At 38.1% G+C, this 14,879-nt stretch overlaps 3 protein-coding genes across 13 annotated transcripts; 2 read left to right on the top strand and 1 right to left on the bottom strand.

The window, feature by feature from the left end:
• The first annotated feature begins 315 nt into the window (after positions 1 to 315).
• Positions 316 to 4,962, top strand: LOC112290428 (xyloglucan 6-xylosyltransferase 1). 10 transcript variants are annotated; one of them, XM_024536632.3, is made up of 5 exons: positions 316 to 479; positions 1,070 to 1,327; positions 2,164 to 2,250; positions 2,535 to 2,625; positions 3,025 to 4,962. In XM_024536632.3, exon 5 carries the CDS (start codon positions 3,054 to 3,056, stop codon positions 4,350 to 4,352), a length of 1,299 nt encoding a protein of 432 aa, XP_024392400.1. In that variant the 5' UTR covers positions 316 to 479; positions 1,070 to 1,327; positions 2,164 to 2,250; positions 2,535 to 2,625; positions 3,025 to 3,053; the 3' UTR covers positions 4,353 to 4,962. The 10 variants fall into 10 exon arrangements, with proteins under 10 accessions (XP_024392400.1, XP_024392406.1, XP_090111383.1 ...); XM_024536638.3 differs by having other exon boundaries at positions 3,022 to 4,962; XM_090255257.1 differs by having other exon boundaries at positions 319 to 479; positions 1,070 to 1,331.
• Positions 4,963 to 5,500: 538 nt separating this feature from the next.
• On the top strand, positions 5,501 to 8,054 carry LOC112290430 (cytochrome c6, chloroplastic). 2 transcript variants are annotated; one of them, XM_024536642.3, is made up of 6 exons: positions 5,501 to 5,768; positions 6,353 to 6,470; positions 6,718 to 6,821; positions 7,064 to 7,095; positions 7,457 to 7,520; positions 7,660 to 8,054. In XM_024536642.3, the coding sequence occupies exons 1-6, from the start codon at positions 5,598 to 5,600 to the stop codon at positions 7,780 to 7,782; spliced, it is 612 nt and encodes a 203-aa protein (XP_024392410.1). In that variant the 5' UTR covers positions 5,501 to 5,597; the 3' UTR covers positions 7,783 to 8,054. The 2 variants fall into 2 exon arrangements, with proteins under 2 accessions (XP_024392410.1, XP_024392411.1); XM_024536643.3 differs by having other exon boundaries at positions 5,501 to 6,194.
• Positions 7,447 to 11,073, bottom strand: LOC112290429 (uncharacterized). Its single transcript, XM_024536640.3, has 5 exons — positions 9,958 to 11,073; positions 9,478 to 9,593; positions 8,735 to 9,372; positions 8,359 to 8,476; positions 7,447 to 8,202 (listed from the first exon to the last, which is right to left on the bottom strand). Exons 1-5 carry the CDS (start codon positions 10,022 to 10,024, stop codon positions 7,990 to 7,992), a joined length of 1,152 nt encoding a protein of 383 aa, XP_024392408.1. The 5' UTR covers positions 10,025 to 11,073; the 3' UTR covers positions 7,447 to 7,989.
• Between the last annotated feature and the right edge of the window lie 3,806 nt (positions 11,074 to 14,879).

The following is a 14,879-nucleotide window of genomic DNA, read 5'->3' as shown; positions in this document are numbered from 1 at the left end:
TTAATTATCGTGTTCGAGACAAAGCTACAGAATCAGAGATTGTCAGTCGTGAGGTTCATTAGTGGATGCGTTCATGGCACTGATTAAACGCATCCGGATTTTGTCAAACCAGGCACATTGGATATTCAGGTTTAAATCACTTATTGACGGCAGAGGAAGGTTAGCGAAACTGTCTGAAATGACACTGGGCACGTTGTCAGGTCGCAACTGTGTGACACCGTCGGGGAATTTTTCAAAGATTCGAGCTCCAATCACAATCGATCGGAAGATTTCTTCTCGATAGGTAGGCAATTGAGTACCAGTATCGATCATTGTTCTCCAGTACCGTGGATGGGTCCCAGGGCGCACTGTGGCTTCGTCGTAGAGCAAGACAGACTTCTTAGTTTCAAACATTGAATATTGTCATATGGGTCTCTCATCATGTGTTGCTGTCGATCACCACAACTGACTCGACCACTGTTTGCAGCATTAACAACGAGGTTGGTTCCCACTGTCTCGATCTGTTCAGGTTCCTCCGTCGTCCACTTCCGGAATGCGCTAGGCTATGTCAATTGCTTACCATAGAATCCGAAAGCATTTCTTGGGACGCCACGATCTCAACCGGGTGGTAATTGTGTACGAAATCTCTGACTAGTGAGATTGTTTACAACACAAGATACCTGTAAGCTTATTGCGCCTCATCGAAGTGAATGAGTTTTCCTAAAGGGCCTCCTTGCGACATGATGGAACTCTGACATCTCTGCTCGAGGTTTTACAGTGTCCCTTGGATTAGTTGTTTGTTTAATCGTGTGCGATATGTGTACACATAACCTGGAATCTCCCCGATGAGGTGTGGTGTTAGGCTAGATTGACTGTATTATTGAGTAGGATTGGGTTTGCATACCTATAATGCCGTACAGGGGTCTTCGTATTTTGTGCTAATCACAATGTGTGATTAGCGTTATGAAGTCGTTGTCTTCAGTTCTGAGGAGACTCCTTGCGGCACAAGCGCAAACAATTCTTTTCGTCTTCTTAGATGTGAGAATCTTTTGAGGAGTCTCTGATGTGCATATGATCTCTTCATGTGCAGGGCAGAATCTAGCTCAGGACACTTTCGACCTTTTCACCTAGTGGGGCCGAGATCTCTCCAATCATACGTACTTGAGGAGAGCTTCGGAACAAATCAATACTCAGCTCAAGGTTTTGTAGACAGTTCTGCTTGTGCAGGTTACTCCGGAGGATGCTGAGTCTAGCTGCCGGAGCTTCTATCCATGCTCTGGCGTGTCTGGATTTTCGTGGCCGCCTCGAGAGTACTGCACCAGTCGATTTCGCCGCAGTTTGTCAAGAGGTAGGTGAGGCAGCTCAAATGCTAATAGTACGTGCGCGAGTTTGTAAGAGTATGCGTAGTCTGTTCACTTGGAAGAGCTGACGCACATATCATCCGACGTTTCTCTCATTTGGTGGCCGGTGTCGAGATTCTCGGAGTGCCTTTGTCATGTCTGGTCGACCTTGTCACAGAACTTCAGTAGGCTTCTTTTCTAGCAACGCGTTGGAGTTCTCCTCGAAGAGAGCGATTTCCTTCTGCTTAGGATTACTATCTCATGCTTCTGGATGCTCAATTTTTCACTAAGGTGTGGCGTACACGATTGACTGCTACTGCCAGACGGTTGAATGTCCACCATTTGTAGTGGCAAGTCTGGTACATGTTGAAACGACCTCGAGAAATTTTTCCTTCCCTATCGCGGACGTAGAAGTTAAAAGGGTTCTTTAAAAGAAAACATGCAAAAATCAGACAACTTTATCTTTGGACGCTCTCAGTATGAAACTGAACCGTATTGTCGTGTCGCAGTCGATGTCGATGAACTGTTCTATTTTTCCTATTCTGGATTGAGTACAGAGGTGGTAAATGTTCACTAACGGAAGAGTTCTCCGTCACGCCCTCCCTCATTAGTTTGTTACTGTGCGATTGATCCCTCCCTTCAGAAGTCCAGAGTGACAACAGCCAAGTTCGTATCATCGGTCTGTATGTAGAATCATGAGTAGCCCTTTGAATCATGCTAGAATTCGAGCCATCGGGAATTTTGGAGCTGAGGACTAATTTCCTTGCTCAAATAACTCCACTGAGTAACGTTTTTTGCATCATTACCATCATGTCCTCTCTTACGATGTTCGTGTTTCTCGCAGAAAATAAGAATCAAGAAATGAAGGAATAACTTCAACAGTGCAACCATATGAAGAATGGAGCAGCACAATCGACAAACCAAGAGCCAAGTAATGAACCTTACCATCATTGTGATTTTTGTTGGTTTCAAAAAGATGGTCACTGACACAGCGAGCCTTGCTCCAGTCATTACGAATTTCCTGATGATAACCGCATAACATATTTCTTCAAAGTCGAAAATCCGTTGAAGAGTAAAATTAACTTAGATTTTCTCTCATCCAGATTCCACGATCATGCGCTCTAGAAGGTGAATGGTAGATAGTTGGGCAATTTTCATTTCATGCGTGAGCTTATAGCTTCATCTGATACCATTGTCGTTTTCTTTTTAATGCAGACCCTTGGATCAATGCACTGAAGTGGAGAGAAGGGTTGCAGAATTAGTTGCAAGTACGACGTCTTCAACTGTCGAAGATAAGCATTTACAGGTAGCTTCTTCAACATGTTTAAGACCACAGGCCTACATTCCAGATAAGATGTGAGCGGTGATTCTTTCACCGAGAAAATTTACCAGGAAATTGAAATGAAATCGGGATAATCAACTAGTATTGCGGGAGAAGCAAGAAATCCTCCAGTTTTGTGGATATCGGAGTAGATTTGTCCGTTGATTGAAAGCATCTTTCCAGAACTTGTACTCTCTTATTTATACGACAGTGTCGTTTGTGTACAGAATTAAGTTGATGTAGAATAATTTATCTATCAGATGGTTGCAAAATTTACATTAAAGAAAGATTGATGGCTTTGGCGACAATCTAAGTTGCTGGAATGTCCCCACACCAGCATTGTGCTATGGTAAGATGTCCTGACGACAGTGAGGTAACTAGCAGGAGGCGGAAGAGCAAGTCTGTTCACGAAAATGAAGGAAGACAACAAAAAGGCGATTGCGCCAATGGTTGAGGACTCATGGATGCCGTTTCGAGGCCGCAGCTTCCAAAACCGAGTGGCATATGGGATGTGCTTGATTGCAGCGATCTGCACACTCGGTTTGTTCATCTTGAACTCGTCCACATTGGATCTAAGCACGCTCACCTCTGGCAGTCCAAAGCCTGTTTATGGCCCACAGAAGATGACTCCTGAGGAGGTACGCGAGCATCTTGCAGTGATTGACAAGGGCTTGCATGAATATCTGAACAGGAGCAAGCCATTCACGAAATTTGGTCTTCCGGTTGTTGGTTGGGATGAGACTCGCAAACAAGCGATACGGCGTAGCACAAACTCATCCAGTGGAGTAAATCCCAAAACGCGTATCATGCTTATCACGAGCTCCCACCCTAAGAAGTGTGACAACAAGCAAGGCGATCAAATGCTTCTAAAGTCCATTAAGAACAAGTTGGACTACTGTCGGATACATGGAATAGAACTCTACTACAACATGGACAAGATTGACGATGAGATGCTGGGGTGGTGGGTGAAGACGTTTCTGACTCACATGCTTATGAAGGAGCACCCTGAGATAGATTGGTTCTGGTGGATGGATAGCGATGCAATCTTCACGGACATGACCTTCGAGCTCCCGTTACATAAGTACGAAAATTACAACATGGTGATGCACGGCTGGGACGATGCTGTGTACGAGAAGCGGAGCTGGTTGGGCCTCAATGCCGGTGTGTTTTTAATCCGGAATTGTCAATGGTCAATGGACCTGCTTCATGCTTGGGCGCCCATGAGCCCGAAAGGCAAGATTAGGGATGACGTGGGCAAATTTCTTTCGAAGGCGCTTCCTGACAGAGGCAAAGGTGAGGCAGATGACCAATCTGGTTTAGTCTATCTCATGATCACAGACAGGGAACGATGGGGATCCAAGGTTTATCTCGAAAGCTCCTATTATTTTCAGGGTTATTGGAAGGTACTTACAGAGAAATTTGAAGACATGATGGCGAAGTACAAGCCTGGAATTTACGGAGATGACCGGTGGCCTTTTGTGACACATTTTTGCGGATGTGAATTCTGTTGCGGAGCTATCAATCCTGAGTACACTGTTGATCGATGCTTGACTCAAATGGAGCGTGCTGTGAATTTTGCTGATAACCAAGTCCTTGAAAGATACGGCTTTATCCACAAATCATTGAAATCTGCCGAAGTCGAGTCGAGAGAGGCTGCGAAGAATCGAACTGCAAAAGCATCTGTGGCTGCAAAATCCAAGAAAGCAGTATAGGTTCAGGCTAATCCTCACCCTTCACCCCAACTCCAGTGCTTAAGCAATAATGCTCTCGATGGCTTAACTGACTTGCTAATCGGCTAGTCTGGTAATCGTGTTGCTTTGATGCTTTTATTTTGAGACGAGTATTGTACACAATCTCGAGAGTAAGATGACGGCGAACGTATAGCAACCAAAGAGTGCTACTCATTAACGTATTATTAGATTGCATCGCCAAAACACAAATTCATTTGAAAAGAATCGACAACTACTGTACCTGAAATGAGTCACCCGTATGGAGGACACTTCTGGTTGCTTGAGTTCTAGTTTGGCTAGAGGCATTACATAATGACCAGTAGGCACCTCATTGCAACTTAGGGCACCTTAGGTATCGCTGATAGAGTTTGATCGCTGGAACAAACATCCGGTGCGAGTCAAACAGCGAGGTCATTCTGCACAAATTATTACTTGCAGTGGCTGAGTAGATATGTAGAGACGTAGAGACCTGTAATCGGGGGGGATATCTCTTCAAAGGTCGACCTAGTTATGTAAACTGCCGATGTTAAGATCTGCACGTGGTTCCGATTAAGATCAGTGTTTGTGAAATTTAAGAACCATTTGTTTTGTATATTTGTATAAGCCTGCTGTCTTGCGTGGTTTGATTTGTCTCAAAGTACTTCTACGTATCTACTCCATCCCTGTGACAATGATATGCGACCTTTCATATCGCTCTTCTGAATTTCATTCAAGAAAGAGCTCCTTGTTTACGTCGTTGGTTGTGTTTTTGCGCTTCATCAACTCTCTGCAGTACATTGGCAGCAAAAATTTAAATGAGAGGATAGCAAGCGAGGAGTGAAACGTACCAACAAAGGTATGCGGAAAATCTAAGCTAAGCGAAGAAAAGCTAGACGGTCATTCGCATGGTTGCAAAATCTACGATTGGAAATAAAATAGCCTGGAATTGGGCTTAGGTATGTGGATGAATGACACCTCAATGCTCAAATCCTAACTTACCTTATGAAGTCTCCGAAGACGTTCGAATGATATACTCACATCTGAAGGTTTCTAGCACACGCCCGTCTACCTTTCGTTCTTCCTTTATCGTTCGCAATGGCACCGAAATGTATATTGTCATTAGTGGATGTATGACGAGCCATGGTGAAGCACCAATTGAGAAATTGAGCATTTCGAGAGGGAGGTTGTTGAGACAGGCGAGTATCACGGTTGTTGTGCAATTTCTCTCTTGTGGTTTTAGAATTCTCAATGGCCATGGCTATGGCGCCATCAAGGTTGTTGCCGGTGGACTGGGCATCATCTTCAGTGCAGGGACTTACATTGCCCGTAGCGTCTCTACACAACGCACGCTTCAAGGGCGCATCAATTCGTCGCCACAACTCAGCTTCAGTAGGAGTCCGAGCGATGTCCTCTAACCAGGTAACCATGTGTATTCGAATTGGATTCTGAACGTGTGGCGCAACCCTCCCTCAGAATCTTGCGACATTGCTGGTCCTCGAGTTTTGCTATGAACGCTTAGTTTTCTAAAGTCCAACGAGGGGACAAGAATCGAGAAATTGAGATTGGTTGCGCCAAGGAGAGAATGTTGAAGATTGGAGCAAGCTTCGCTCTGCTTGTTATTTTTGTTGTCGTTGTTTCTTGTAGCTTTATTTTCATTTGTTTTTCCTTCGAGCTAGCTGACAAGTGTAAAGAGGTGGGACTAACCGTTGTATCGGTACGTGTTATTTTGAGGAATTCTCTTGGTGGTTCTTTTGATGGAGCCTTTTCGTAATCTTGTTTTATAACCGCGACAGTTTATTCTTGGATATCTGTACGCCTCATCTGCACATGCTGCATCAGTTTCTGGTTTTAAAATCTTATCCACTTCTTCCTATCCTCTTGTTAATTCTATTGTTGTCGGGAAATAGACTCGGTTATCCTGCTCCGAATATTTCATTACGTATGTTTTCCTTCACTGCTGTTCGTGAATCCTCAATGACCAAATTGTGAGCAAATTCGATCAGTGGATGGCAGGATTGACGAGCTCAGATAACGAAACCTCCCGGGAGCCTTTCTCTGTATTGGCGTCAATGCTGGTCGTTGGGGCTTGCACTGCAGTTTTTGGATGCTGTACACCTTATTGTATCCACTCTCACCTATTCAGCCACTTCACGATTTTTGAAAAAGTTGGTTCTAGTTATCTAATAAAGCTTTTGGCCTTCTGGATAATGTTTTACGCTTCAGGTCCCGTTTTGAAGGAATTTCTAACTGAGATCTAATTTTAGGGATGTTCCTTGTAGCAGGTAACTGTTGCTCTAGTATAGATTGTTGAAAGATACTGAATATTTTTCTATAAAAGTATCTTATATGTACGCATATTCATGTGCAGTAGCAGCAGCCCATGCAGCTGAAGGAGTGACTGAAGAACCTAGTATACTTTTCCAGAGAACTTGTGCTGGTTGCCATGCAGGTGGTGGCAACATTTTACAACCAGTACGTTTAAACTACCCTACTTTTACAACATTGAATCAGGATAAATATATTCATTGATAGGATGCGAGATACTATCGCGATTGCACTAGTGTTTTATGTTATATCTTTTCAATGAGATGTTGCATTTTTCACGCTTACCATGACGATTTATGTTCATTCATTGTGTCTGTCCGTTTCAAATCTCTTGGAGCGTTCAATCTAGCTCATAAAGAGTTATGTGCATTGTTTTTTCTGCAAATCAGAATTCAACACTTTTTGCCAAAGATCTTGACAGGTAATAACTGAAGGACATTCACGAATTGCTATTTAACTGCCAACTGCATGAATTCGTGTAGCATAGATTTAGAATATGTAGTAAATTGATCAATTTAGAACCGGAACTAACGATCTGAAGTTTCACGAGGCGTCTCTGTAGGTCAAGAAGTGAAGCCAAGAAACCTGTAGAATTTTTCCTAATTACAGTATTAACAGCATGAACTGATGGGCAGATTGTGATAAGGTTCTCTTAGTATGATGCATAATCTTTCTGACGGCTAATAAGATACTCCACTTTCTCAGAAAGAACGTGCAACTATTTCCACATTCTATTTCACAACCACGAGGCATATTGCTTACTGCTTCGCTGTTTTTGCCAGGAATGGGATGGCCAATGTTGAAAATATCTTTCAAATTACATATTCTGGAAAAGGACGAATGCCTGTAAGTCACTACTATACCACTACCATGAAAAGAAACAACCAAGGACGTGAGAAGTAGAGCCATCAATCTTTTCCTTATTTTCAGGCGACTGACAGAACTACAATTACTGCTATCTGATGGCTATTACATGTTACTGCAGGGATATGGTGAAAAATGCGCACCCCGTGGGCAATGTACATTTGGACCACGACTGAGTGATTCTGATATTCGAGCATTAGCGGAGTTTGTTAGGCTACAGGCTGATCAGGGTTGGACCAAATGAGCAGTCTACCGTTCAGGAATTTGCACAGATCGGTACTGCCTCGATATGTTGGTCAACCTTGTCTTGGTTAGCTGTCACAAATTCTCGTGACACCGTGCGAAAATGTCTCAAATCTGTGCAGATTTTGTTCATATATTTTTTAGTTTATTGGGGCAATCTTTAACAGGGTCTTCCTTTTGCCACGAAAACATGAGGAATCCTAATATTTTACTTCTTTCGTCGTCGACGTCTCACCGTCCTTCTGGTATATACAAACTCCTCTACTTTCTTGACTTTTTGTGCATTACGTAAGGATTTCCTTAGAGGTTTTATCACTTTTCCTTCCTCGATAGGAGCACTCGTGGTCTTGTTTTGGTGAACCAGATATGATTCAGGATCAAGCCACTCAATCGCCTCCTCTTTCTGCTTATCACATTCTGTCTGTGTATGATCACATGTTTCTTGTCAAGTTCTGGTCCTTAACATCAAATACTAGTTACATTCGGTTATTTGTTCATCAGTCACATTCCTCACAACTTTGACTGATTCAGAGCAGATTATTATGCGAGACATGGCCACCGAGGAGGGAAGTAGTACCTCGTATACACGTGAGGAGACATGCCCTTCAGCAACACCTCTATTCCCGATTGTCTTTCTCACACGCCTGCCTACCGGTGCTTCACCCCCTCCCGGAATCTTCCTCGACCCTCCTTCACTGTTGCCCGTTTTATAACACCACCCATAGAAATCTTCAAAGAGTGTATTAATTAGAAGAGATAACCAATTTTTTTGAAACTTGTTCGTTATCATTATATGATGTGTTGTTTAGTTCGAAAGATACACGCTTTAAACACAAGTAAACGCTTTTCTCGAATGGATTCAGATAGGCAGTGCATGCGAACAAAGGCTTGCTGCTGTTTGACTTGCTAATATTTATTTAGTATTGAAGTAGAAGGCAGAGGGATAGAAAGACCTTGGTTTTTCAAGTAATGTTCGAGGTTTCAGCTTCATATGCGATGAGCCCGTATATTCAATAGCCAGGCTAGGCAAACCTGCTGGTGCCTTCCGTTTACGGTCCAGCTCAAAAAACAGCAGTTTCTGCGCAGATGACTGCAGGGGCTGCATTAGCTCTTGGGCTTCCTCTTTGAGAGGTTCTATTTTGACATCATTCTCTACCTCAGGTAACATAGCCTGCGATGGAGTCCCCTCCTCCTCGTCCTCATCCTCCATCTGGGCTAGATGCAATGCTTCTTCATCTGGAAGTTGGGAGAATTGAGACGGGGATGGGGTTAATGATTCCTGGTGTGTTCGCAATTTTCTGGCTGGCTCAGCGTCTGTTTTTGGTGCGTAATGCTGTTGGAATCGTGTGACTGCTGACGATGATGAAATTCGAGGTTGCTTGGATGCTCTAGATTTTTTATTGGATATTTTAAAAGCAGTTGAAGCTGATGATTGCGATTTTTTGAGGTGAATCTTCTCTGGCACCTTAAATGCTGGTAAAGGAGATAGCTGTTGGGATGTTGAATGAGTGGGAGTAGTTTGTCTCTCATTTCTTCTTTCTTGGATATGCTCTTCATCCGACTCCTTTTCATCACCTTTCAAGCTCGATAGCTGAGAACGCAGAAAGTTTAGGTTATAACCTGGAATGCATCACTAACAATTTGATTTGAGATTTTATAATATAGTTGAGAAGGTGGTACAATATCAGAAAGTTACCTCAACATCAGCTACGGCGACCCTGAACCAGCCTCCTTGAAAGATCGGTACGCTGCTTGAGGCCTCCGTTGAAGCTTGGCTCTGTTCAGTGCTGGGCTCTTGAGCAGTGCATGTTTCTGCAAAAAAAACGCTTTAATTTTTTCTTGCTTAATGCCCTTGTAGAAATCAGAGCAAGTCGAGTACACCTATGAAAAACAGTGTTCCGTGAGCATTGATAAACCCGCTCAATCCAATCATCTGATTTGATCGTTTGATCGAGTATCCTCTATTCATCTGAAGGCATTGTATTGCTGCCTGATGTATAGAATTTGTCGTGTGATTTCCTTGGCAAAGAGCAGCAATAGGACTGAAGCGTGTGCAGACCTAGGTCAGTTGTCAAAACTGGTGAAATAATCATGATTAAAGACATCCTCTCTAAGTGACAACATATCCAGCTTTCATGTGAGGTTTTAACGTATCTGAATGATTGCATATGCATACCAGGTGCTGGAGGATTGCTGCCGGCATCCATGTGGCCAGACATGAATTTGCTCCACGTTTGCCCCATTTATTATCTCGCCCTCTTTCTTTCAGTTCTGAGCTTTGTATGGATGGATAGATAGATAGATTGATACTGTGTGTCTGTGAGTATCAACGGATCCTGCTTCAAACCATCGACTCCCTGACGAATTTTGGTTTCTGTCCTATCCCTGGTAATGTCCGCAGCATCTCACATATTTCTCTAATTTCTCTTCAGAATCTCTGTCGAGATTATCCTCGCTTATTGGATTACTGCTGTTGAACGGTTCCTCGCATTGTCTCTTCTATTGTGCTTAGTCCTTGACAGGGCCGAATTTATGCACCAGTGAGGTTCTGCAGTTAACCGTCTCCTTGTCCTACAATCTCCCGCAAAGACGGTAAAAATTGCTGGTAAACATGTTCAACACCACTCAAGCATGACAAAGATCGCTTCTCATATTCATGCATTGTCAGGTACGTCATCCAAACCCCGGTGCTGGCATCGCCAAAGCAACTCCAAGTTAGGGATAGGTCTTGGTGTTTGTGTGGGTGATTGTGAATGCATTCTAGGCAACGGGAAAAATCCAAAAGCTCCCTACGGCAACTTCTGCGATGTCTACGCACGTTTCAACTTCGCGCACTCCACAATCTTCGTGAAATCAAGGGAAAGCCATCTCCCTTCCTCTCTCTCTCTCTCTCTCTCTCGCTCTCCATAGACGCCTGCTTCCTAAGCTTTCAATCCCTCCTCGAACATACTCTTACGGTCGGTATGGAGCTCAAGACCATTGGCCTTGCGGAAAAGCGATCATTGTGCTTGAATGATCGCCACATCCGAGTTAGGAGATGCGAGAGCTTCATTTAAGGTACGAGTCCTCCAGTTTCCAGAATTTGAGTTGTTCATCAACGTTTGCAGTGGGCGGGTTCCCGGAATAAGTTCCGAATAACTGCCACTGGTCCCTGAAGACACCCTCTACAGCAGCCTTTGATCTCATCTGTAAAACTGGGCATGATCTTTCAAATTGAGCCTTCACAATTCGCATGTTCGAATCAGGATGAATTTTTATCCTCATCCATCCAAGTAATGAATAATTTTGACATGAAAGTCACTACATTATGAATAACAAAAAGCAATGTATTTGAACAAGTGTGTCATGCTTTCTCGTATGTTGTTCATATTTATGCAAACATTTAATCATAAATCAGATTGTGAATATTTTGAAATTATTGATACTAACTAACGCAAAAATATACATATTTTGAACTGCATTTTCAGCAACTACCTATGCTTCTTGCAACCTTCTAATTTCCTCATACTATGATTTACATTTTTTTTTGTGTCATTGACATTATATTATTTATTTTAATTTTTCTCCTTTTAATTAATAAAAATTCAAATGTAGGAAATAATCAACAAATGCAAATAAATTTACTAAAATGGGTGTATATCAAAATCATGTCTATGTAAATGATTTTATTTTGGAAACCTCATTGAATGCTTTGGAATAATATAGAAAAACTTTAACAGGATTATTTGAAACATACATCATTGTTATATTACAAGAGCTATGTATTAGTATCAATTGTGCATATTTAATGCATTTATTACCTACTACTTATTACTTAAGAGGTGAGAAACTTCATAATTGAGATTTGCAAAGTACTTAAAATATAAACCACCATAACATATTCAATTGTATTTTTGAAATTCAATGCTTATTTTTTACATAAGTTTTACAATGTTGGATTATAAGATGCATATTAAAAATTTAGGATCTATATATACATTATAATTTTGATTTATATATTTATATAAATGAGCATAAAATATTTTTTTACAAAATCCAAAATATAAGGAATTTAATAATAAAATAATCATAAATTATGTCTTATTTTTAAAACATATTTTTTGTAATTTATATATGTATCACTTCTTAAATACACAATAAGCTAATCTATTGCCTTCTATCTTTGGAATTGCTACATCCTTTGGATTTTTTTCTTTGTCATTAAATCATCTTTGTAAAATATTTTTTAATTTCATAAAACTATTATTATATAAATAGATTGATGATTTCTAAACCGTTTATTGTGATTTTTGATCCACATGTCTCATGGTCCTTCAAAAGCTTTAATATAGCTATTTTATCAACTTGAATATGTAGAAGAAAGATTAAAGCCATTGTCAATCTCATCAACTTAGTTTAAGACCCTAATTTCTTTGTATTTGAAAATAACTATTTGTAAGTGTATATATATATATATATTAATAATATAAACATGTATTATTTTTTTAAATATCTATTTAAATATGTATCCTTTTCATTGGTTGAAAAGACCAATATTTTATTTTCAAAGACATCTTGGTATCTCTTATATTGCTCAAGGATTCTACTAAAACTTCTAATAAAGATTTATTGTTACAAAAATGGCAAATGAACTTCTGTAAATGCCTTAGCTCTAACAAAAACACTCAAAATGGATTATTGACATTGAGAAAAAATCTAAAGTGACATATTATTTATTTATTTATTTACATTATCAATATTATGCAAATGTAATTTAAACCAAAGAAAGCCAAGTACTATTAGATTTACAGGACCTTTAATAATATTATAGATAATGCATGATTTTCTAATGCCATTTTTAATAGATTGAGCTCATTTAAAATATCTCCAAATAGAAGTGATTATCCATTTATAACTTCTATTAGAGCCAATTGGATCTTTATTAAGAATATTTATTTTTATTGCAATGCAAAGTTTTTATATATAGAATATATTAAGACTTAGATATACAAAAGGGCTTGAATTAAAAATTTATAGTATAAAGATTTAACTAACATAAAAAATATAAGATATGGTTGTAATATAAGTCCTTTATTTGATGATTATTTTTTAGAATTATTTAATTGCAAGATCCTTCTTATAATAGATAGCCAAATTGACTAATATATTTACTTAAATAAATAAAACTAGGTAAAAGTAAGTAGTTGATTAAATTGTTGATATCTTGTTAGGTTAGTAGGTTGACAACTTGCCTAACAAGTTGGCCATATTGCGCACATATCAAAAACTTGTTTATAAATTATATATGTGTTCTACAAGTTAGACATGTATTATATGGCTTATAGAACATTACGACATATGTTTTTAATAGATAGTATATATGGAGGAAAAAATGAGGCCTTCTTTACTCTTATCAAAACCTTTCTTATATTTAATCTTGATTCCAAACTTTCTAGTTCTTTTACATTTGGCAATAGCCATTCTAGTTTTAATTCTACATCTATCTTTTAATTTTTTACTTTCTCTCTTTTAGTGATATAAGAATGTATTGTCATTTTTAAATTTTTGTTGTGATTTATGTCCTTAAAAATTTGATATGAATGCTAATTTATTATACTTTTTGTTTTAGAAGTGAGTGGATGATTCCACTCTTTATTGTTGTGTTTTAAAGGTTAAAAACTATGAATTTTTAAACAGATATATATATATATATATTTATTTATTTATATATATATAACATTAATTCTTCTTTTAACAAAAATAAACTATCTTTTTTTATAAAGATTTTATTTATTTATTATTGAAGATATAAATTTTTCTCTTTTAATTTGACTTATAGATTTACTAAAGTCTATTATTATAAAAATAGAAATAAAAACAATTATAGATACTATACTTAATAGAAGTAAGAACAAATTTGTATATACAATAGATCTTTACAAGCTTCTCAATATTCTTAGGACAAAAATTTCACATATTAGCAATATCAACTATGGATATATTATTCTCATACGTATGGAAGAAATCAACAATAAGATCTAATAATTATGCCAAGAAGTTGTGTAGTTGAAAGAATAAAGTAGATCAATTTCATAAGTGAATCTAAAAAGTCTTGCTACTACAAGTACGAGAGATATATAAAGTAGAATGCTAGAGAAGTTTGATGGAAAACATCAAAATTTTGAATATTTATATATTAATAGTAATTTTTTAATAACAAAATTTATGATAGTATTTTTAATTTTTTTTTAAATTTATTTAAAAATAAATTTTATCCAAAAATAGTTTGTTTAGATATCTTACATACTCCATACAATAAATATTATTAATTCTACTAATAAGTGTATTATTTACTATTGTTCAAAAGATTGTCAATATATTTGTTTATAGCAATGGTATGACCCTAATAATACACATTTGCAAGCTTTACAATGCCATAAATTTCAATGGCATAATACAAGAAGCTATTAAATTCAGCTTATTTAAAAGCAACCTCTAAGATGCTTGTAACTATTAATGTTTTATAATCTATGCTATAATAAATTCAATTCACATTTTCAAAGTCATATTGTCCAAATTTTTGCTTTAATTTTAAGATATTTCTGATGACAACCAAAATGTATATTTGGTTTAGTACCTTATACAAATTTAAAATTGAATAAGTCCTTAAGTACTATAAATTCATGATATTATTAGTAATAAATTCTTATATTTTTTTAAGGTATTTTTTTAAAAAATAAACTTTATGAAATATTACTTAAATGCATTTGCATTGCTATGGTTGGTCTTTTATATACTACCTTATTGAATATTCTATGATTTGTAAAATATGCTAAACTTCGATTATTCAAAATCAAATTCTATTTTGGTTACTTTTTTTTCTTGAGCTTTATGTGAATAATTTCATAAGTACAAAAAACCTAGTCAAACTTAACTCACATGCACCTACAATCAAAACACTTAATACAAGTACTTAAAAGATATATTTTTCTCTAAATGCATGGTAGTTGATGTGGTCTTATTCTATCAACTTCCATGGATTTAGAGAAAAATATGTGAGATATTTTTTATTTTATTTTATCAGAGAACAAATTTGGAGAATAAACTTTAGAAGTTTTT

Source organism: Physcomitrium patens, chromosome 13 (assembly GCF_059467195.1).
Source record: "Physcomitrium patens ecotype Gransden chromosome 13, ASM5946719v1, whole genome shotgun sequence".
NCBI classification, from domain to species: Eukaryota; Viridiplantae; Streptophyta; class Bryopsida; order Funariales; family Funariaceae; genus Physcomitrium; species Physcomitrium patens.
Note: the sequence above shows the minus strand (reverse complement) of the source record. Positions and strands in the feature narration are given on the sequence as shown.

What these genes read in the sequence shown, in the direction of transcription:
- LOC112290428 (XM_024536632.3), top strand. Translation starts at nt 3,054, where the DNA reads ATGAAGGAAGACAACAAAAAGGCGATTGCGCCAATGGTTGAGGACTCA.
- LOC112290430 (XM_024536642.3), top strand. Translation starts at nt 5,598, where the DNA reads ATGGCCATGGCTATGGCGCCATCAAGGTTGTTGCCGGTGGACTGGGCA. An exon ending in GAGCGATGTCCTCTAACCAG is followed by an intron (nt 5,769 to 6,352) that starts GTAACCATGTGT and finishes AAATTCGATCAG; the next exon opens with TGGATGGCAGGATTGACGAG. An exon ending in TGGATGCTGTACACCTTATT is followed by an intron (nt 6,471 to 6,717) that starts GTATCCACTCTC and finishes ATTCATGTGCAG; the next exon opens with TAGCAGCAGCCCATGCAGCT.
- LOC112290429 (XM_024536640.3), bottom strand. Translation starts at nt 10,024, where the DNA reads ATGGGGCAAACGTGGAGCAAATTCATGTCTGGCCACATGGATGCCGGC. An exon ending in TCGCCGTAGCTGATGTTGAG is followed by an intron (nt 9,373 to 9,477) that starts GTAACTTTCTGA and finishes CTGCGTTCTCAG; the next exon opens with CTATCGAGCTTGAAAGGTGA. An exon ending in TCTCCTCACGTGTATACGAG is followed by an intron (nt 8,203 to 8,358) that starts GTACTACTTCCC and finishes GATCATACACAG; the next exon opens with ACAGAATGTGATAAGCAGAA.